At 44.0% G+C, this 24426-nt stretch overlaps 1 protein-coding gene across 2 annotated transcripts in view; it reads left to right on the plus strand.

Moving 5' to 3' along the window:
- The first annotated feature begins 16231 nt into the window (after positions 1-16231).
- The window catches only part of FAM193B (family with sequence similarity 193 member B), a 28511-nt gene continuing 20316 nt past the window's right edge, over positions 16232-24426 (plus strand). The window contains exon 1 of one of the 2 annotated variants that reach the window (XM_054978783.1): positions 16232-16549. In XM_054978783.1, coding sequence (XP_054834758.1) covers positions 16352-16549 — 198 coding nt within the window. In that variant the 5' untranslated portion in view covers positions 16232-16351. The remainder of the gene's footprint in view (positions 16550-24426) is intronic. The other variant, XM_054978782.1, reaches the window with a different exon arrangement.

The raw sequence follows: 24426 nt of genomic DNA on the forward strand, positions 1-24426 counted from the left end.
TCACAGCATTTCAACATAGGTGCATTTTTGAGGCGACTGAATGACTGTTAATTTATACATATAGTACACAAAAAGCTGGTGCTTATTGTTATAAAGAAAGGCCATATTTAATACTTCATTTTTATAATAACAACAACATTCGATTTATATACTGCCTTTCAGGACAACTTAATGCCCACTCAGAGCAGTTTACAAAGTACGTCATTATTATCCCCACAACAAAACACGCTGTGAGGTGGGTGGGGCTGAGAGAACTCCAGAGAGCCATGACTAGCCCAAGGTCACCCAGCTGGCTTCAAGTGGAGGAGAATCAAACCCAGCTCTCCAGATTAGAGTCCCGCGCTCTTAACCATTACACCAAACTGGCTTTCCTATTACAATATCCCATTAGAGCCAAAATGGCTGTTAAAAAATGTCCTTCAATCTCAGAGCCAATGACTGATTGGTAAGAGCAAGTTTTAATCAAGTTCAATTACGAATATCAGAGGGAATTAAATAGCCAGTACTAAACAAGAGCAAATCTAGTTATTTCTGTAGTCCCTAAGCTTAAGAACTAGAAGTTTTTTCTTCCTAACCTTAGATTTAGTTCTTTGTGCCTTGTACCCATTTGCACATCATCACAATTGCTACAAACTTGTTCATAAAGCACAGGAGCTGATAGACCAGACTCTCTACTTAAGAGCAAGATCCGGGTTCAACAGCATCTTAAAGACCAACTAGATTTCCAAGGTATGAGCTTTTGAGTTAAAGTTCCCTTGGTCTGACTATTAAACCCGTATCTTGCTCTTTGACTGCAAAAAGGTTTTAAGCCCCATCCCCAAGTCTGCTGGCATTAATTATTCCAGCTCAAAATAATTTCTTCTTCTATCTGTCTAAATCAATTTTGAAATACTGCTAAATTCCTGGCTTTGGATGCATTCCACTTTACCAGCAATTTATAGGTTGTTAAACTAGATCGCTTTCTTTATCCCCAACTCATAATCCACTTTAACTGCATGATTGTTTGCCTCATAGATAATTCTTTAGATTATAATTGATTTTCCAAACCAGCCCTTACTTTATTGATGGAGAAAGAATATCCCTCTCCTTCCTATAACAAAAGCAGTGTTGGGGAATGAGGTTCTTTCAGAGCAATGGCAAAAAAAAAAAAAAAAAGATGTCACACCGGTGATTTCAGATGAGCTTTTATTCTGGCACACAATGCTGATCTAGCTCTATTCCCTAGACCAGTACAAGCAATCATAACTTTATTTACAGACATACCATATGCTACTATCTCTGAATTGCACCTTAGTACATCTGGCTCAATAGAAGGTGAGTCATAAACAAGTCAGCAGGAAGTCAAACCCCTGCCAGCAAATGAACAACTATGATGCCTACAGAGGCAGTTGCATCCACCCACACCTTCACCCTTCCAGGGCAGTGATAGCATAACACCAGTTCACAAAGGCCTTTGAACTCTCAGCTTCATCCAAAATTGGCCTCCAACCAGCACAAGGCTAATGCCCTTTGTCAAAGGGGCAAAGCATACAAAAAACTGATTTGCCAAACATTTCTTTGATTCAGCAACCTACAGAAGTACAAGACATCCATTCCACTGTGGTAGCCATGGTCTCAAACCAATGCCATGGCACATTCCTAACCACAACGGAGACACTTGCAAAATAAAATAAACTTTTGCAGCATTTCTACCAATGCAAGGTGACAGACAGGCCACAGTCAGGACAACAAAACCCACATTTAGCTTGAACCTGCCAAAGAGCCTGCCATCCATAGCCGTATCCTCCACCACCTAGTAAACAGAACAAGACACAACCCACAACAGTTCCTGACAGCCACAGAACAGCCACTGGAGGCAGCACACATATCATTGTAATTACACATCTGCTTAGATCGTTTTACTATCACTGAGGAGAAATGCGTAAGGGGAGACAGGAGAGAAAAGTGTGAAGATTTACAGCCACATACTCAAGACCACGCCTTTGGAAACATACATTAATTCATTCACAACTGCTACTCCCTGATGCTATATAATCACAAAGTCACGAAGAGAGTGGGAAAAACTTTTCTTTCCCCTTCTTTAGTCACTGCGTTTATAAAGAGGATATTCGAAATGCCCAAAGACTGAGAGATCAGCATTAAGCAAGACTGACTTGGCATCTTTAGCGGTGTAACTTCCCAAGAGTAGAAGTTCGACCCGAGCGGCTTTAAGGAAGTCAAGCAGCAGAGCGGAGAGTTCCTTTCAAAGGTTTGACGGAGGGAAAGGAGGGGAGTCGAGGACTACGCGGAGGCAACTCAAGGCGCTCCGCAAACAAGAAAGGCAACCCACCCGAGCAGCTTTCTAAACGTGGGTCCCCGGCAGGCCTAACCCCAGAGACTCGAGGAGCGGGCAGCCCCCGGGGCTGGAGTGGCGCCCCCTGAAGCTCGAAAAGCACCTCGCCTTACCTTCGGTCTGTGCAGCCACCTCCGGATAGCAGCAGGCAGCATGGCTCAAGCAGCGGCCGAGGACAGCGCACTTACCCCCACCGCTCCGCCGACTCACCTGCGCTCGCCGCCTTTGCCAGGCGCCAGCGCCGGGCCACGCCTGTGGGGCGGAGCTTCTGCCGCCGGAGTGGGCCAGACTCCTCCCACTGGTGCTCGCTCGAATGCGCGGGTTGCTACCCTTCTGCCGGAGAGGAATCTCCGGTCGGTTTGGCGGCAGCGCCGCCTGCTCGACGTGCCGAGGAGGGAGCTGACACGCACGTCGCGCAGGATCGAGCTCGGAAGTAGCGAGGCTGCCTCTCCTGACCGCCTTCTGCCGACTGTTCTGACGGGATTCCCCTCCACGGGAGCGCCGACGGAGCGTTGGTGCTTCTACTGTGGTTTGTCCTAGTGACTAGCCACTACCACCCCATCCCCATTTTTCTTGGTGAACGTCTACGATAGTTGCATTAGAAGTACAAGTGACACTGGCACAGATTTTCCGGTTCAGGGGCGCTATTTCGGAGAGGTGCGGGATAAAATTCAGCAAGATGCAAGCCCCACCTTCAAAATGATGGGTATTTTAAAGAGTATCCATTGTTATTTCCCATCTATCTTCCTATTCCCCCTCCTCTATCAGAAACGTTATTAACGCAGGATTTTAAAAGGACAGGCAGATGCATCTTATTTATAATGAAAGGATGTGGGTCTTTGGCGCAGGCTCATTTAATTTTTAATAGTCACTTATCTCGAACCTGTGAATTGGCAAGATCATGTGCGATCTGAAAAAGAAATATCCTCACTGCCCTTCCTAAGTAATAATAATAATAATTTTATTCCTGCTATGCTAATGTACAAGCTGTACTTCTTGGATTTCTACCTGTCTTGCAGAAACCCAACAGGAAACTGGAAACAAGAATGACTGAGTTCTACCTTGTCTATTTTTATCTATCATCCAGCCTTTCCTCAAAGGAGTTGAGGGTGCCAACCATGATTCTCCCTTTTTTCCCCGTCACAACAATTCCTGTGAAGCAGAATGACTGGTCCAGGAGTACCCATTACCTAGTGAACTTCATAGCTGAGTAAGAATCTGAACGCTGGTCCCACAACCTCACATTACATTGCCCTGTGTTTTTTTTAAGGCAGGGTAGTTTGTTGGGCCCTTGCTCACCCACACAACAGCATCAGAGAGAAAGAGGGGGAAGTCTATGGGGGACAGAATAACAATATGTAGACTCTGAACTAAATTGTCTTTCGTGTTAGTTTCTTTAAACAGGGTGCCAGAGCTCATTTCCTCTGGTGGACCTGTCCCCCAATTCCAAATATGAAGATAGTATTGAAAAAAAGGCATTGTCTACATTGCTGTGAAGCATTTTATTATTCATTTGCTGTGCCCTGACTTCAGGACAAATTCAGATCCTAAGGCCTAGCAACTCAAATGCAACCCTATAGGGACATAATTATTAGTATGAGCAAGAGTTGTTTGCTGCTTCACCTGCAAGAATTGGGGGTGGGTCTCTTTCCTTAAAACCAGCAGGATGAGGAGCAATCTCTCTCTATTAACATACCCATCCTATCATCTCCAGAAGGTTCCACTCCCCCCATTTCACTACTTTTTAATTTGTAACTAAGCACTTTCTTCCAGCAACTAATCCTTGAGTGTGGATTAATATGTATAAAGATTGATACATGAAAGTATCGAGCCTGTTCTGAGGGATCAGCTATAAAATGAATTAAACAGTGTAGCCATGCTAGAGGAATATGTCATTTACAACTACCTTCTTATATTGAATGGAAAAATTGACTGCCCCCTCCCCATAATTAGCTATACACAGAATAATATTTCCTGAAGCATTTGTTACGATTGCTGCTTTGGGGTTTCCTTGACAAATTGTAATTGTACTAGATGTTTACAAGGGAATCTTCCTGTCTAGTTTGCCATTGGCTCTGCCCTTAGGTGTCCCACACTCAATGACCATAGGTTGAATATACACAGTGCTGATAATACAGCCCCAGTAATAAGGCTGCTGGTACCCTTAATAAGCTGCTTCTTGCTCACCAAGGACTCTGGGGTTTTCCAAGTTAAGAAAGGCTTCTGTGGTTCCCCAGCTGCAACTGCCAATACAGGGCAAAAGACTTTCATATAACAGGATTTCTTGCACTTTCCCTGCCCTAGTCCCCTCCTATGCTCTCCCCTGGCACTGGGAGATTTTTAAAAACTATTTTTTTAAAAAAATCAGCAGTTAACATATTGTAATAAACATCCGTGTATCAGATTCTTTGAATTCTCAGGTTATTTTTTCTTAAAATAAATCACTAGCTCTTATGGGAGAGAGAAACTGGTGTCAAAGTGGGCAGGATAAGAAAGATCTGGACTTTCTCTTCCACACTGGTCACACCCCAGCCTCACAGTAGTGCAGGTTTGGGAAAGCCCAAGAGGTGCCGAGAAGCATCATGATGCTGTGGCAAAGCAGGGAGAAACCCACTTCCCAACAGCGTTCAAGCCAGGCAAACAACCCATGTATAAGTGACCTCTGAGGTGACTATCTTAACCTTAATATGACTTATGTTTGAGTAAACATCCATAGATGTGCACAGTAAAGTACCAAGAGAAAATCCCAGTTAATTGGGCAGCAGCTGGAGAAAGGATCCCCAGGAGATAAAGCTGGCTGTAAATATGTACCTTTTCTCTATATCTTGCTATTGATCTACAGTATTAATTAGAACTGAAAAAACAGAGCTCAGAATAAAGTCAAAATTAAGCTTTATTCCTTTGCCAGATGTCCTCACTGTTCCTTATACGAAGTTCATCATTATTTCAAACAGTTTAATGAATTATTTCCTCAATGATTATTAATACATTATTTCCTCAATATAATCAACAACTTCATAGCAAAATAGTCCCTTTCCAGCTTTGTGGAATAGTCCCTGGGCTGTTGTAACATAGGGGTTTAGTGACTGGAATGTGAATTACCACTCTGCTGGTTCAAATCTCACTACGGCAGCCTTGGGTGAGCCACTCCTCTAACAGCCAAGCTATAAGTGACGCCTGACACAGGTTGGACCCTTGTCAGCTTCCCTCAAGTTTTGATGGGAAATGTAGGCAGCTTGGCGGAATGTTGGACAAGTGACAGTTGAAAAGTTCATTGGACAGTAGTTGGAGAGCCAAGCTGCAAGACCAGGATGCCTACATTTCCCATCAAAACTTGAGGGAAGCGGACAAGTGTCCAACCTGTGTCAGGCATCACTTGTAGCTTGGCTCTCAGCCCCAACTCCCCTACTGTATTATGGGGACAATGATAATACTGACTTTGTTCACCAGTCTGAGTGGGGCACTAATTTGTCTAGAAGAGTGGTATATAAGTGCGCTATTATTGTTAAAAACTGGTAATCAAATTATTTGAATTTCACTTTCCTTAAGGATTCTTTTTATCACTTCTTTTCTTTCAGCAAAGGCTTCTGCTCCAGTAGTCAAGATGCTAAGAGAACACTGCCATTATAAATGATGTAAAGAAGTCTAGAGTGGATTTTTTAACAGAACACTTTTGCTATCATATCACAAAAACAAATAGATGTTTAACTTAATGTAGGGTGGTTACTTTTGTCAACAAATATACGTCAAAGATTGTTCTTGCATTCTATATATAGAAGGAATAAGCTTGATGGCTAACATGAAAAGATGTCAGGATAGAAGCGTGATCATACTACAGCTTTCAGCTGTGCTTTTCAAAATAGTTTTTAACTCATCCCATCCCCAAACCCTTGTTTAGGCTTTAAAATATACAGTAGCTGGAGAAACAATGTAAAAAATGTGGCCTAACCTATGGGTTGACTTTGAAGTCCATTCCTGGGAGAAGGAACATCTGGGGAGCTTTTAGGTAGGCCCTGGCTAGCCCAGTCTGGTCAGAGATTAGAAGCTAAACACAGCCAGCATTGGTTAGTAAATGGATGGGAGAACACCAAGGAAGACCAGGGTAACTACGCAGAGGCAGGCGATGGCAAATCACCTCTGAATGTTTTCTGTCTTGAAAATCCTATTGGGTCGCCATAAGTTGGCTGCAATTTGACGGCAAAACCCTCCGCTTAGATCACAATGTAAATATGTATTAATATATCTTTGAACTATTTTTCCCATTCTTCCTTATATATAGCAAGCCCCAATATTAATTCCTTCCCCATAACCACTAAAGGAATACTATTACAAGACTTAACAATATCAGCAGCCCATTAGGGAACCATTTGGTTACTCATCCTCCAATGTGGTAAGCCATCACCTGCCAGAAATGCCCTTTTGCTGCCTACATAAGATAAACAAGTAAAAAAACCCCAAAGTTTTATATAAAAATATAAACAGAACAAATCTTACATCAAAAATACCAGTATTCAGAAACCAAGTAGGAAAACACTTCATTCTCCCAGGATATTCTGCTGCTGACCTCAGTCACCATTATACAACAACTTTAAAGTTGTTTGAATTACATAAAGTTTTTGAATTACAATTTATCACAAGTTTGATTATATTATTTTAGGCCTCAGTCAAGGAAGAATATTTGCTAATTACATTAATGCTGTTCCAAATTATCACTGTTTATCATATACACATTTAAAAACTGAGCAGAAACTGCTACCTTTTGCATTTCATAACCCTTTGACCTCATATATACCCAGTAGCTTAGTATTTCATGTATCTGATGAATTGGGTCTAGTCCACAAAAGCTTATGAAACATGTTCAAAGTTTATAGAAATGGTATATTGGAGCACATGTAGGAAGGAAGTGCCTCTGAGCAGAGCAGAGTGCAGTCTCCCCATTCTTGTGGAACCAAAATAATTCAGTTCACAGGTAGAATTAGAAAGGACATCTGAACTGTGTATGGCTTCAAGGTACACTTAAAGCCTGCTGTGTCTCCCTTTGATGAATTACCAAAGCAAATAATTTAAAGGACTTAAAAAGTGTTGTGATAGTCTGGCCCAAGAACATTAAATCTGTCTTTCTAGCCTAACTCCTAGGGGAACCATGAAGGAATTGGGGGTGGGGGGCACACAGCTTGCCAAGAGATGGGGGTCTCACAAAGCTTGAAGCCTGTCTATCAGAGGTCATTACTAGACAGATCAGGTTCACACAGTTGACACTACAGTCTTGTGATAAAGCTATAAACTTACTGTAACTAAACACTCTCATATGATCAAAGTTTAATTGTTATGGGACAATCTCAGGTAAATACTAAGGGTAAAAACACATTAATTATAATGATGAAGTAAGTATTGAAGGTCCATGTTTCTGAGGAAACAAACATTACTACAGAAAACTACCAGGGTGTCATTACACAAAGGTTTTTCAGACTAAAATCTCTGTCTGGTCTATTACTACTGATGATCTAACTTCTTTATCTTAGTCTCCATAACACAAGGCCTAGGTTGCCATTAAAGACATGTCTGATAAGAGACATGAGAATAAAACCAAGATCATGCAGCCTAATTAGAATATGGATGAGCATTGGAAAAACCAGATATAAAATACAAATAGCTTTCAAACAGGCAAATATTGGTAGGCCCAGAATACAGAAGCACCTATTATTTGGTAGCATATAACAAGGTCATGTGAAAGAGCTCAGTTTTGGAAAGCCAGTCCTCAAAATGAAAAGGGCAGAACTCTTTTGACTTGCACATTTGAAGACCGTTGGTGGGCTGAAGCAAATGACATACCAGTAGGAGATTTTATAGTAAAGTTGCCAAGAATAAATGGACAGTGTTTTCTGCTGAATGCCAAAAGGGCAGTGGACAATGGGGCTGGTAGCCCTGCAACAATATCAGATGCCAGCTCTGTTTCTGTATCCACTAAGGAACAATATTACAGGACCAAATCACATCACCTGGGTTACCAGAAGCTCATTCACTAGCTCATCTTCCAATGTGATATACGTTATTGCCTGTCAACCATGCTCTTCTACTGTCTCCCTAAAACAAGTAGGTCAGTTTTTGTGCAAAGAACATACAGAAATTTGTCACAAAAATGGCAATATGAAGAAGCCAGCAGGAAAACATGTCAGGCTATCAGGACATGGTGTGGCTGACCTTAGAGCCAAGCCACAAGTGACGCCTGACGCAGGTTGGACACTTGTCAGCTTACCTCAAGTTTTGATGGGAAATGTAGGCATCCTGGTTTTGCAGCTTGGCTCTCCATTACAGCTGCAAACCAGGATGCCTACATTTCCCATCAAAACTTGAGAGAAGCTGACAAGTGTCCAACCTGTGTCAGGAGTCACTTGTGGCTTGGCTCTAAGTCTCCATTATTAAACACTCCCCCACTCCCAGCTTCAACAGGAAACTCTGACAAGAAATTGTTAGAATACAATTAAACCTACTGATAAATTCTATTAACCAGAACTTAACAAAGCCACCACATAATATAAATGGGTAAACTGTGATATCAGTTATAACTTCTTAATAGTTTTATGACTTATTTTTTATATTTGAGTTTTACTTAGAAATGTCACATACTATACTTCTTTCCTTTAACCAGCAATTCACAGTGTGTCTATCTACTGACAAGAATTTATTTCATGCATCTGAAGAAGTGATTCTTTCCCACAAAAGACTGCCCTTTAATTTGAAAGCAATTCTAAATAGGCCTGCTCAGAACCATAGCGGAGCTTACTCCCAAAATTTAAGAATACATTGCTAGGTTTTTTTAAAAAATGTCACAAAACTCCTTTTGTTTTTTGCAGCAACAGACTAACAGTTACTTCCAGAAGCAGTCTCAGCAAACGGGTGACTGGAGCAGCTGCCCAGGGTCTCACATTGGGGGGGGGGGAGAGACAGAGTCACAGCCCCTCCCTCCCGATGGAGGGAAATAGGAAGGTTTCTGCCACTGATCATGCCCACTCGCTTCAGGGCTCAGGCAGCTGGTAGTCATTCACACCTACCTTGTCAGGGCTCAAGAAGCCAAATCCTTTGCTGCACTTGTCAGCTTGTAACTGCCTCATCCCAGACTTGGGCAGCTGGCTCTGCAGCAGTGGCTCCTTGTACCTCCCTGATGCCCAGGCACCTGGCTTCAGAGTGGCAGTGACTCCCAGCCACATTGCAAAGGGGAGGGTTGCCCCTTGTTTAGCTCTGGTGGGGTCGAGGCAGGGTTGTGATGGTGGTGTGATAGTGATTCTGGGGCCCTGTCCTAAACTTTTGCCCAGGGCCCCAGAAGCACTAAGACTGCTCCTAGTTATTCCACTGTAATATATAGCCCGTGAAGAATGAAAGTCAGACCCTTTGTCTGTGGTTCAATACATGTCAACTGACTGGAAAAATCAATCTGGTGCACAAATGCAACATACAGTGGTGCTATTTTTGCTGGCTCAATGTTTCAAAACATGTTTGGCGTGACTCTGTACTTCAAGAAGCTCCTGCTTGGCTGTGACCCTCTTTGATACTTGTACAGGAAGAACTGATTCCATGGGTATGAATAAAGACTGATGTGGATTGTCTTAGTGATCCTGCTTTCATTATAATAGGATAGCCAGCTAGTACTCCAGTACTGCTGATTTCTCTGATTTCCTATATCCTGTTCATGATCACTTGGGTGCCCCCCATTGAACTCAATGGTACTAAGGAAGTCTGCATAGGATTGCAGTCTTACAGGGCAATACTGAGCAGAACATCACCTTTCTAAGCCCACTAACTCTATTTAGGAATCCACTGGGTGCCATACTGCAGCATCCAACATACGATTCCCCCCACTTAAGTTAGATACATTATTATTTAAAAACATTCCTACCTCATCTTTCTGCCAAGGGAGGTGGCAGTTAGTGACATGCACACAAAAGCTGTGATCTTTAAAAAAGAAAAAAAATTAAACATAATAGAAGCAGAAATTAAGTTAGAGCACAAACCAAGTTAAAATGAACAATCCTACTACATAAAAGCTGAGCTGTACTGGCGACGACTCACTTTTTATCCTGGCACAGGTGCACAGAGGGTCCTACGGGTGCGCCTACATCAGAATAAAAGATGAGTTGTCAGCACGGCCTGGTGCACCATTGCAGGGCCTTGGAAGAGCCACACCAGGTGTCCCTGCTACCTGCGTGAGACCTCTGAAGGACCACAGAGGCAGTGGGAAGGCCACGCAGGGGGTGGGGCCGTGCAGTGGTAGCAAGCCCTGGCATGGCAGCAGCAACCCTGCAGCAGGCCCCGAGCGAGGACCTGGAGGGCTCCTGCACTCTGCAGCAGACCGATTTCAGACAGCCCCAAGCAGATTTGAGGCTGGCGAGGGACAAGTCTTGGAGCTCCTTTGCTAGGGGAAGCACAACTACAGGATCTTTGGGAAGAATTCCTGGCAAGTGCTCCTGAACCTTTAAGAGCTACCAGGTGCTCAAGCTCTCCCATCCTATGTGGCTTGTCAAATAAGGGGTGAAGCCACAGCTGTGTGGTGATGCTCTTAAAGGTACAGGAGCATTCAGAGAAAAATGGACCAGCAGGCTCTAAGACCAGCTTTCTGTTTCCAGCTGTGGTCAGCCAGATGCTTTTGGTAAGCATCAAGTACTGTGTGAGCAGCCCCCTTTGCAGTGCATCTCCAGCAACTGATATATCAGAGAGACTGGTCATGGCTGTGAATGATCTATTCTTAAGGAGCTTGGTTCATAGCTAATGATTAGGCCTGGCTACCAAATGAATGAATCTCTTATCATTTATCCCAGAAGCAATTGGCATTTGGGATTAGAAGGCCTCTGAACATGGAGGATCCCTCTCTCATCATTTATCCCAGAAACAATTGGCATTTGGGGACAGATGGCCTCTGAACATAGAGGATTCCTTGCCTATCGTCTATCCCACAAGCATTTATGGGATTCGGCAGTATGCCCACTGCGGGGCCTTGGGAAGGCTGTGCCAGGCCTCCCTGCTGCCTGTGCCTGGCCTCTGAGGTGTTGCGGAGGCGGCAGGGAGGCCTGGCGTGGCAGCGTGGCCCTCCCAAGGCCCTGCAGCTGGGCCAAGTTGAATCAGTTTTCTAGAGCCCGTTGTATTTTTCTACACAACAGGCTCTGTTTCTAGTAGAAAATAAAATTGTAAACTGTACTTCAAATCACCATTGGGAGTTCCAAGGCACTGGAAAAGTGACAAAGAGAAGCAAAGCTCTTAAGGAAGTGAGTTCTGAAATTGGGGGCGAGGGGGGGGAGCTACTGAAAAGGTCTGTTCTTGTGTAGACTCTCATCGTAGATGATGGAGAACACAGGCTCCTAGTTAAAACAGGTAGATTGATATTTGGAGGAGTGAGCCCTTTAATAGCCTGTTTAGAATTCTAAAGGACAATAACAGCATTTTTAATTGACCAAAACCAAACTAGAAGCCAACAAAGATAGGAACATATTAGAACTGTATGTTTCATGCATCAATTTCTAGTTTAAAACCTTTTGTGCCCACTGAAATTTCTGAGCATTCTGCAGAGATTGCCCAGTACAGAACACCTTCTAGTAATCTAACTTGACATGTGTAACTGTGTCCTGACTGATCTTCAACGAACGGCACAGCTGACATACCAACTTAAATTAGAAACATGCACTCCTGGCCACAACTGGTGGTAGTGGAGAGCACCGTCAAGTCATAGCTGACTTATGGTGACCCCTACTGGGTTTGCAAGGTAAGAGACTAACAGAGGTAATTTGTTATTGCCTACCTCTGCAAACCTGGTCTTCATTGGAGGTCTGCCACCCAATTACTAACCAAGGTTGATCCTGCTTAGCTTCTGAGATCTGACAAGATCAGGCTTGCCTGGCCTATCCAGGCTACCCAGCCCCTGACCACTACTGCTAAATTGAATATCCAGGATCATCTCCAAACTGAAAATCTGTTTATTGAGAGACAATAAATCCAGAATAGTTTTAACACCTGGTCCTGGATCAGCTCTACTACCAACCCACAGTACCTCCATCTTATCTTTAGTTTGTTTATGTGCTTTCGGTCCTTCACCAACCACGGGCACCAACACAAGCCATCCACTGCCTCTCAGAGCCACTGAACAATATCACCCAGTCCCTTTCCAGCAAGGAGATCCAGGGCAATACCATTGTCAGCAATATGAAAAACACTGAGACATCCAACAGGACCAATAAGAATGCACTTCATCCATTTCCTGGCCAAAGAAACTAAGGCTGTCTTTGTCATCAAACCAGGCTGGAAAGCAGAATGAAAAGTAACCAAAAAATCAGTCTAATTCAAAAATACTTAGACCTGGATCACCACTATAAACTTGCTAATTTTGACTCTAACTGGCATATTTGAGAGCGACTGATAGTTATTTAAATCAGTAGGGTCTAGTGAAGATTTCTTTAAGAAAGGTCTTACCATTGCCTCTCTTTACCATTTCTGGAATAAACCCTCTTTCAACAAGCCATTCACAGTCTCTATTACCCTTCAAGCCTGGTCCTCAAAGGCAGATCTACCAAGTCAGAACATGCAAGGAACAAACATGTAAGTGACAGACCTCACCTTTCCAAGAATTCTGCCCACATGTACACGTTGCGCAAGGTGAAATTATCCAAGTAAACCTGACAAGCAGAAACCATGGGAACATGTGGAACAAGAGCTGTAATAAAATTGAACATAATGCATTCATATAGACAGATACACATACATACAACTCTGTTTTCTGCTATATCAGAGCATTAGCCCATTATGCTCAATACTGTTTACTCTGGCCGAGAGCAGATCTCCAGGGTTTTGGGCAGAGAAAAGTCTTTTCCAGCACCTGCTACCCACAATCTTTTTATGGAACCTTTAGTATGAAAAATGGAGCCTGTTACCAAGCCATCTTCCTCCAGGAGCTCAGAGTAAATATGATCAATTTTAATGAACAAAGTGTTCTCCATATTGGCCACAGCAGGCCAACAAGGACTCCTCCAACTTCCCTCGAGGAGGGCCAGCTTGTAAGAGTCTCCTCATTTCTCAGACCGTCTCTGTTGGATGATGCTGCAGACACAGTGGGAGCAGAAGTGTTCTTTGCTGTCATCACAGCCATGAAGCAACCTCTAAAATGAGCTCTAGCTCACAATCACTCAGCATGAGATTCCCTCAAATGACACTTGAGCTGCCATCCTGACCATTTCTTAACCTGGTTCGCTAGTTTCTTACAAGCAAGAAAGGATGCTTAGGAGTGTTGTGGTTGCTACCCATGTCTCCTCCCTATTCCAACTGTACCCCTAAACTGGCTCATCCTACTTCCTCCTGCACCACTATAACTCCCCTGAATCAAAATGCTCAGTTTTGCAGTCTCCAGACTTATTTATTTACTAGCAACAAAGCCCATTGTGTGGAAAAATACAATAGGCTCTTAAAAACTGATTTAGCGGGGCCCCACTGTGGGGCCTTAGGAGGACTGTGCCACCACTCTGGGCCTCCCTGCCGCCTCTGCAGTCCCTCAGAGGCCAGGTGCAGGCAGCAGGAAAGCCTAGCACGGCCCTCCCAAGGCCCCGCAGTGGGCATGCCAATGAATCCCATAAATGCTAGTTGCTTCTGGAATAAATGATGAGGGATCCTCCATGTTCAGAGGCCATCTATCCCCAAATGCCAATTACTTGTGGGATAAATGATGAGAGAGGGCTCTTGGTAGCTAGGTCTAATCATTAGCTACAAACCAAGCTCATTAAGAATAGATCATTCACAGCCATGACCAGTCTATCTCTGATATATCAGTGGCTGGAGATGCACTGCAAAGGAGGACTGCTCACACAGTACTTGATGCTTACCAAAAGCATCTGGCTGACCACAGCTGGAAACAGAAAGCTAGTCTTAGAGACTGCAGGTCTGTTGTTCTCCAAACACTCCTTTATCCTTAAAACATCACAGCACAGCTCCGGCTTCGCCCCTTATATGAAGAGCCACATAGGATGGGAGAGCTTCAGTGCCTGGCAGCTCTTAAAGGTATAGGAGCCCTTGCCAGGAATTCTGCCCAAAGATCCTGTAGTTGAGCACCCCCTGACAAAGGAGCTTCGAGGCTTGTCTCTCACCAGCTTGCAAATCTGCTCAGGGCTGTCTGAAATCAGCCCACTGCAGAGTGCAGGAGCACTCCATGGCCTGTCACACCACCTGGCCTGCTCAGTGTTGCCACTGACATGCCAGGCCTTGCTACCGCTGCATGGCCCTGCCTCCCCCACGCGGCCTTCCCACTAGCTCTGCATCCCCTCAGAGATCGGCACAGGTGGCAGGGACACCCGATGCAGCCCTCTCAAGGCCCTGCAACGGTGAACCACGCCGAAAACTCATCTTTTATCCTGGTGTGTGCGCACCCAGAGGGCCCTCTGTGTGCCCACACCAGGATAAAAAAGTGAGTCATTGCCAATACAGCTCGGTTTTTATGTAGCAAGATTTATTTTTATATTGGATTTATATTCCGCCCTCCCCATAGGTGGGCTCAGACTTCTGCACCCAACTCTACACAGACACACAAGGCAGGTAAACAGTATACACAGCGATGGTTGTTGTGGGTTTTCCGGGCTGTATTGCCGTGGTCTTGGCATTGTAGTTCCTGACGTTTCGCCAGCAGCTGTGGCTGGCACCTTCAGAGGTGTAGCACCTTCAGAGGTGTAGCATCTTCAGAGGTGCTACACCTCTGAAGATGCCAGCCACAGCTGCTGGCGAAACGTCAGGAACTACAATGCCAAGACCACGGCAATACAGCCCGAAAACCCACAACAACCATCGTTCTCCGGCCGTGAAAGCCTTCGACAATACAGTATACACAGCCTCAGGACCCTTTCTGCCAAATCCCAGGGAACACCGATCTTGCCAAACTACCCTGGCAACAGCTGACTTCACTAGCCTTATCCCAGTTCTCACCTGCAGGAGAACCATACAGATTAATACCCTTGGATTGTGAGCAAAGAGAATACCCTCCTGTTAAGGTTGTGGACATCCTTTGGTGTTTCCCTTTGCAGAGCAGCCTAAAAGCAGTGAGCCAGATGTGTGTTATTGTTAAATATACACTGGCTAATCTGTTAGCATGATTCTCAAATAATATATTGAGACATCTTTAATAATTTTTTGAAATTATTATAAATTCAACTATTATTTTTTCCTACCAACTTCATAGCAAAACCCACCCCACCCACATTTTTTTAATTGTTGGTAGCATTACCAGAGCCACTTCAAATGCACGAAGCCTTCATTTGCAAGACTTTTATACAATTAGCACCCAGGTTAGAAACGCCCAGTGGGCAGTCAGGTAGGACTGAGAAATGTCTCCTACATCCAAACATAATGGGTTTTTCAATATCGCTTTTTCATCCAGGAATCCTAAGGCATCTCAATGTCGAAAAGTATTCACCTGAACTTGGGCGGCCCAGATGCTGCTAACACGCTTTAAAAGCGTATAGTGCACACTAGCATTGTTATGTGGAAGGAAACCAGTTAAAGGTGCAGCGAGAAAAAGCAGAGGCCTGATACTGTTCCAGAGGGGGAAATAGGCAGATGTTCAGTTAGTACTTTTTAGATGCTATGAAACGGCACAAAGGCGGCTGAGAACTACCTGGCCAGTTTAAAAATAGCACGTAGGCTCCCAAACGACCATTTTATCCGTACGGCCGGAGATGACAATCTGACAAACCAAGATGGGGATCTTAACAGCTCCTGCTCGAAAAGGGAGATGGAGAGAGACACGGGCTGCCTCCACCTCCTCCGCGCCTCTCTTGCACACGCGCTCGCCGTCCGCGATGGCGCCTCCTCCGGCCGCTGGGGGGCGCGCTGCCCAGGCACTGCCCGCTCCGGCGATGGCGGCGGAGGCTTCCCCCCGCGGGCAGGGGCCGGACGGGCCGTGCCGCCATATTGGCTGTTGTCCTGTCTGAGCAGCGGCGGCGGGAGCAGCAACAACAGCGGCGGCGACGAGAGCGCGGCGGCGTGGGGCGCAAGACGGGCATGACTCGCAGGAGGAATAAGGCAGTGGGCGCGGCTGGGGCGCGTCGGGAGCGGGCGGGGGGAGCAGCCCCCCCGGAGCCGCCCGCGCCCCCCGCCGGGCCCGGCCTGCCAGAGACTCCCGAGGTGGTGGTAGCGGCGGCGGCGACGACGGCGGCGACAGTGGCGGGGAGCAGCGCGGAGCAGGGCAGAGCCTCGCAGGTACCGGGAGCGCGCGCCCACACCTCGCCCTGCCCCCAGAGCCGAGCCTGCATCCACACCCCTCTGCTCTTAGCTGATCGCACAGCCTGCATCCATTTGCGGCACGATCCACCCTTCACCCAGATTCCTACCGCATCCATCCATCCTGGGTGCCCTTTCGCCGCCCCCCCCCCCACATCCACCACTACAAGGATCGCTCTCGAATTTAGTTCCTGCAGCACATCGCTAGATCATCTCTCCAGATCCATCGTGCATCCAGCACCCACTTTGCACCTTGCAGTCACCTCAAGATCCACCTTGAATCCAGGCTGTCTAGATCATGACCTAGCACAGAAGGGTTCTCCCGATTCTCCCCACTCCACTACAGCCACCTGCTCCCCCTGTATTCAGCACCCATTTAAGTCCTCCTCGTCACCACGCTGCCTTCCTGCATTCAGTTCCTTATAGAAACAGCATTCAGCCTACATTCTAAACATACTAGCCTTCCCCTTCATCCCAGTCATGTATGCTGTACCTATAGATTTCCTTCTTACATATGGTATCCACTTCTTTACCTACATGCAACACTAAACGTGCATATAGTTCACTCAGCATCCCAAAGGCTGCACACACGTTTACTCCTGTACTTCATTCTCATTTCCTTAAGGAAGTACCATTCCATATGTTGGTTGCACCTTACTCCATATTACTACCAAAGCTTATATCTGGCTTCTTTAGCCAAAGCAGCAGTTAATTCTTTTATGCTGCATCTATTCAGTCTTCTCCTGGTTATACATTTTTGTCAGATACACAGAGGCAGGCCTTACCCCCTTGAAAACCAGTTAGTGCTCAGCACCTACAACTCAGCATTCAATTTGTGCTTTCAGCATGTCTCTCTATGGAGCAAAAAATGGAGTGGGGGCAGTCTCAGATACATGCATTCATTCCCCCCCCCCATGGTAGGATGGGGGCTTATCACCAATGTACTTGCAATCACTTGGATCTTTGTGCAGTCCAGACGACATAGTAAAAAAAAATTCTCTTTCTTCTATGGAAGCAGAATGGGTTTCTCTTATTGCTTAGAAGAGATATTGTTTGTGAAAAGGTGGCTTTGCAGGAATAGGAATAGGGGGATATATATGGTTATTGAATTTATGAGGCTGACAGCAGACAACAGTAGGCAGTATGTTACGGAAGGTCACTGTGTAACCTGTTATGGTATGCCCTCCAAGAGGAATTGAGTTCCCCAGCTGGGCCTTGGGATTAGAGTGCATTTGCAGAACTCTGTCTAGTTATTGTGGGGCAGTTGGACAGGACTGTGCTGCAAGAAGAATGCAGTTGGAGCCGGGGAAAGAACCAGAACCCTGGTATGGACAAGGGTTTAGAAGCTGGTTCAGGGTGCTTGTTGGGCCTGAATTTCGTTAGCTTCTCCCCTCTTGGCACTGGGCAAGCTGTTCCTAGCTCTTTATGGTTAACCATGTACACTAAGGTGGCAAATCCCCAGGACAGCTTTGTGTTAACTAAGGATTGTGGAATTAGCCTTCTGGGAAGCTAGTGGCTGTTAGCAGACAGCAGACCTGCAGGAGACTCAGCCAGAGTTATATGGAGTATTTAGAAGCAGGGACTTTTCAGCAGCCTGTACCAGTCTGCAAGTTTTCAGCCTTAAGAGGAACCAGGCTGCTGTTCTTGTTTACCATGTGTACATTTTCCAGTATGCCCATTCTGTTGATAGGCAGGTGATACAAACAGTGTCAGTTTTATCCATTGGCAGGGTATGGTTTGCCTATAATGTTATTTGGCTTGTCTAAGGTAAAAAATGCCACACTGCAATCAGAGCTGCTAGTAAGCAATCTCCCTGGGTAGATGACACTGAGCCTCTCCTGTCTGCAGTTTCCTCAGCCTGCTGCAGCTACCATTTATGAATGTTTGTGCAGCAAATAATTAGCCCCTGGTAATGGTATAATATACCATTTTCATCATTCATATAATGGAGAATGAGAAGCATATAAAGCAATGTCTTGCTTAGTTATCATCTGTAGTAGCAGGACTGGTGATTGGTTGGGACTTGCCTGGCTTCTTACCATGCCATGCTTTCTGCAGAGAACTAGATTTAAAAGGTATCCACTAAAAATGTGCAACAGATAGAAACTTGGGACAGGTCAAGTAGGACATAGTGCAGCACCTTTGGTGTATGCAGGAGAAGAGTGGAATTGATTTGCCTCAGCAAGCATCGGGACAGCCAGCTGGCGGGCTGTATCCAGCCTCCACCAAGCTTTCTCTGCTGCTCTTCACCCTCTGCTATCTTATTGGGTATGCAAGGTGCAACATGATTTTCTTCCCTTGTAAGCACTTCACATATCCTACCTCTAAAATAAGATGCAACACTCCATGTTGTACTTAGTGTCTAACATGGAGAAGGGCTAGAAGAATCCCATGGGTTTTAGCTTGTCAAGTCATCCTGTCTTCAGAAGATTCAAATAGGGAGGGGTGGCCTTAAAGTAAAATACTGTACAATGCCTTTCAGTTGAAAGGGAGAAACGTGGCTGCAGTCTTTTCTTTGGCTGGGCGGGGAGAATAGAACAAGGAGATTCTCAATCCAAGCTGCATGCTGAGTAAAAGAGGATGTCTTCTTGGGCTGAAGAAGTTAGTCATTCTATAGAATTGAAAATGCTTAAATATCTTTATCTTACAACTGTAGTTTATCTGTTTGCAAAGATGTCATGATCTGTGCCTTGGGGAGGTTACAGCCTGGATTCTGTCATGATGTTGTCTCAAAAGAAGAGGGTCTCTTAAAACATTAGCAAAACAATAAGGCTGACTGGAGAAGACACTTTTGTAAGATTCACTTCAGAGCAGCCCTGTAAATTGGCCCATTCAAAAGACAAAACACAAATGTTTGAAGATCTGCCCTAGTTGTTACTACCAAGCAAGAACAGCAGGTTCATTTGCAAAAATATATTTGAGTGAGTGAAGATCAGTGAAAAGACTTGGAACAGGATAATAGATGCTTCATTACAATTACTATAAATCTCTGGAATCCCAGTTGAGTTTTCTAATGATGAAATACAATTTCTATATTCAATTTCTTTGCTATACTTTAACAATAAAAGTCTTTGGAAAGACTAGTGGATGTTATCTCAAGAACAGATGATTGCAGTGCTTTGAACGGAACTGTTGTATTAAGTGCCCCAGTGTAATGAAGTGGGATATAAATCTGAGTGGAAACTGAGAAATACAGAGCTGATTTCCATATCCAGATAGAAGAGAGTAGTCTAAAAACAAAGATGGCAAGACACTTTTGGTTACAGTGTCTTAATTCTGGAATAAAAGTACTTGCAGAGTGTTACTGGTAAATGAGCAAAAGAGTAATACATCTAAACTAAACTTAAAAAAAAGACAATTGAGCCTTCCTCTGTATACTCCTTAACCCAGGAGCAGGAAATATGGGGAACCCATCACTTTTAAATGTAATTTTCTCTGCTTCCTAGATGAATCTATCATCAATAATGGAAGATCACCCATTTTACATGGGAAAGTGTGAGAGATGGCCAACTTTGTGGAAATCTCAGAAGATAATTAAACTTCTTAGTACACAATTCCTCTGCTGGATGAGTGAAGCCCCAGGGAAGAAGAAAAGCAGAGGTGTTGAGTACATTAGGATAGATCTGTATGCTATCTATACAGTGTCTGAATCACACAGTCCTTGTTCTGAGCATAAAGTGGAAGCAGTGACAATATGCTACTAGGTGAATTATACTGTGTAGTCCCCCTCTAGTCTCAGTGAGAAAGGCAGACTATTAATAAGATAATTAAATAAAACTGAAAACTTGCATTTATAGTGTTCACAAGACTTTACATTCAGCTTAATTTACACTAACCAAGAACTCTTCATTTAATGAAGGAGTCGTACGCAATCAAGCAAGGCATAAATGTAGTTTTAAGAAGATGCATTAATAAAGTGTAGCATGTTTCTTATGGGTACTACAAGTATTGTGTGGAACTGACTTTGCAGCTCAGGCTTTCACTTTGCAGACCAGCTAGAAGTATTATGAGAACATTTCCCTTCTATCCACTATTCCACAGCTACAGTTTTATATGCATGCATGTGTAATCTGCCACATATAGAGCCACACACAGGCACGGTCCCCTTTGCAGTTCGAGACTTCTGCAGTTAGCTGAAAATTTGAAAAGTAGCAAACACTGGAAGAGTTAACACATATTATGCAGAACAGGACACCTGTCTTTAAAAGCAGTGTAGAATGGAGAATAATCAGCAATTGAAGAGCAAGGTCTGGATCCAATAGTACCTTAAAGACCAACTTGATTTCCAAAGTTACAAAAGGAGCTTTGACTCAAAAGCTCATACCTTGGAAATCTAGTTGGTCTTTAAGGTTCTATTGGACCCAGATCCTGCTCTTTGACTGCAGACGAACACAGCTACCCACCTGAAACTATAATCAGCAATTGTAACTTCCACTGCTGCATCCCTTCTAAGGAACTGCATACCGTTGTTTCCTTTCAATAAGAGACAAGAGCCCACAGAGTTAGCTGGACAACGCTGTTTCAATATGAAGCAAATTTCTCTTGTCCACTCATTTAACCTGTTAGGAATGTACTGGAAGTGCTTAACTACATAGCACTTGTTAGTGAGCTGTGTGGTGAGTGATTAAGGATAGTGTAATTAAAGTTGCTGAAAAGAGGGTTGACTCTGATTAGAAAAAAAAAGCATGCTGCTAGATGGTACAACTAGGCTAGTACTAGTAAAATACTCTCTCTTCCAAACAGGCAAGTAATAATGCCTCACATTCACAAGGTGGGGATCTGACTTACCACATGGCTTCTTAAGACCAGGTAGGCCTACTGCCATACTTCTTTACAACTTTGTGTGGCTTAGCACTGCAGTCAGACTCTTCAGCTTTGATAGATGAAGTGCCATAACATCATTCCTATTTTCATTGTAGATTTTTGCACTGTATGTTCACAGCCATTAGCAGTTAGAGTCGAAGATCTCCAAAGCAGCAAATAGTTGCCCTTGTAATCCAGACATTGCATAAGGCTTCCTACCTGCATGCTGCCTTATCACTGCCAGTTTCTTTCCAGATCTGGCTACCTTATATAGATACCAGCCTCTGAATATGTTGTGCTTTGTCCAACTGTCGCTCATTTTCTAAGTATTTCATTGCACTAGACTTGGATTTTAGGGTTGCCAGAAGGATTTCCACCATGTACCAGAACAAAATGTTGAACCAATCTCATCTTCCCCGATTGAAGTAACAGTTGAACCTTTCTACTCAGGGACCTGATCCAGAGGCGCATTAACTAGAGTTATTTTTATGTTGTTTCTCTACAGCAGCTGTTGTACTAAGTCAGTCTTGCAGCTGGCAACTGCCCCTGGCTAAGTACCCAAATGGCCAATTGGACTCCAGCAATAGAGCTGTGCTTGGGGCCACTGGAGCACTGTGCTGTGTTTAGAACAAAGCTCTGTTCTGGAGTTGATTGTGCCCTTCTGCTGTTTGGCATCCAGTAGTTGAACAAGATAGCCTACTGCCTTCTCTGTCACCTAGTATGGTGGTATATGTAGTACTGTGAGCATAGCATTGATGCGGTGGCTGCTCTTGGCTTAGCTAGATGAGTCAACAGACATTAGTCTGACATGGACTGCAGGTTGGAATAGGGGGAATAAAGGAGGTGAGCATCAGGGTGTTCTCACAGTCTAGCCAAGCAGTCATGGTAGCAGGAGATGATAAGAGGCTGAGGTGCAACAGCAAAGTAAGGAGGAATTTTTGTTGCCAAGTGTTGTATCTGCTGAGAGAAGTTAACCCAGGGGCCATGCAGCTCTTTGCCCAGCACAAGGTCATCAGAAAAGCTGCTTTAATCCCATATCATATATCATACATGGGGTAGAGGGAGAAGGAGTGATCTTGTTTCCCGTCCCATATAGCAGTGCATATAGTTAACCACATTCCTCCTCTCCCCTGCCACACATATACTGCTTATGTAGATAACAGCTACGTAATGGTAGCTGAAGATCTTGTTCCCCCCATCCCCAGAGATGATGATGTCATGGTACTCTTTTCTGGACTTGGACAACCAGCAGCCTTGTAATGTTAAAAGGAGAACACACAAGACTAGAAAGGGGTTAAAACTAAAGTTTCAGATCATTTTTAAACATCCAGATTTGAAAAAAGCAATGCAGAGGTTTGGTTTAGTAACTTCTGGAAAAGGGTTCTCAGGTACGCATGCACAAGTTTCAGCAGCACAAAATGTTTTTTAAACGAAGGAAAAACATAGTTCAGGTATTCAGTAGAATACCTGCAGAAAGGGAGCTGCGCACATTTCTGAACCATAGCCCAGACTGGAGAAAGCAACCCAGCAATAAAACCTTCTACGAACTATTGCTAAAATCACTCTTCTTTGCTGACAGAACAATTCCGTGGTGGGACCAAAAGGCGAATACATTACATTCATTCACATCTCGGAGTGCTTCAGAATCCTAGTCTTATAAATTGCTTACTTGTTTCAGAGATCCCAGTGCAGAAAGGTATATGGCAAGATACTATGATAGAATTCTAGTGAGCCTTAGAAGTTACCATTTCAGACAAGAAATGAGAGTTCATTGTGGAATAGTTACAAGGTATTCTTAAAGAGCTTTTACAAGATGTTCCTTCCTCTTCAACACCACCACCATCCTTGCCCCTTTGATGGGATGCCAGCAGGCAACAAAGCAATCTGGAGGTAGGAACAGTCATCAAGAGATGGCTTTTGAAGCCATTATGGAGAAAGAAGGCACTGGTAACTAACCAGTTTGTTACCCAGGCTTGGATTGCTCAGTACTGCATTTGACTGCCTTCCAACTCTTGTTAAAAACAAAGTAAGAATTTTTCCTTCCCCTATGTTGCCTTCGGGAAAAAAAACTCTTTCAAAGCCAAAAGCTTACTTAGTCCAATGGAAAGCCACCTCCTGTCAGTCAGAGACTCAGAAGCTGAGAATTAAAAATCAACATTGACTCCAGAAAACAGCAACAGCATTTGTATTAACTGCTAGAATCACCTGTAATAGGGGAAAGTAAATATTTGGTCCAGTTATTCATTGATATATTTGTGATCTGCAAAGTACAAAAACTACAAAGAATAAAGTGCCTGATCCACATGTGATATTCTACAACTATAGCCACTTTGAGACTTTGAAAGTAGTTTATTTAATAAACAAATGCCAGTCACTGTTAGAAGGAAAGAGAGTGTAATATTTTCTTATTGCAACAATACCAAAACAGCCTTTTAAAAGTATGCCTTTAATTCACAGTCTCATCAGCTGAACAAGAAACAAATTAGTCAGTTTAGAAGCTTTAGCCCTAATTTAGATGTATACAACCATCATAGAAGATTCTGAGAGCTCTTAATAAACTGAATACCGCAGTTTCTAATTTTTAAAACAATGGAGGTGGGGCGGGGAAGGGTCATCTCAGTTTCTTAGGGGAGCAAGAATGATGCTGTACTCCTTGAAATACCTTGAAAAGAGATGTTAACAGCAGCTTATCTACAACAGAAGAGATTCAAAATTACTTCCATTCTCAAGAGATCAAATATAATCTTTTCATCACTTCTTTAGGTTCTGGCTTTGAGAACAAGACTACGCCTCCTCTGTGGGAAAACTAGTCCCTCACTAGTCAACGAAGAGCCCCAGAGATTAATGTATTTCAAGATACACTCACCAACATGACTGCAGTATGGAGAGGTTTCAGTTATAGTTGGCAGCTCATAAGGAGGAAAATATGCTCTTATTTTGATACCTATATCACAAGAAGCACATTGAAAAGCAGCAGGAATCAGTTTGAAGCTATATCTATTTAAGTCAGTTCGTGATAAATAAGCCCTGTAGCAGCATTTTAAAAGTAACAA

This window comes from Eublepharis macularius, chromosome 4 (genome assembly GCF_028583425.1).
Source record: "Eublepharis macularius isolate TG4126 chromosome 4, MPM_Emac_v1.0, whole genome shotgun sequence".
In the NCBI taxonomy this organism is placed as follows: Eukaryota; Metazoa; Chordata; class Lepidosauria; order Squamata; family Eublepharidae; genus Eublepharis; species Eublepharis macularius.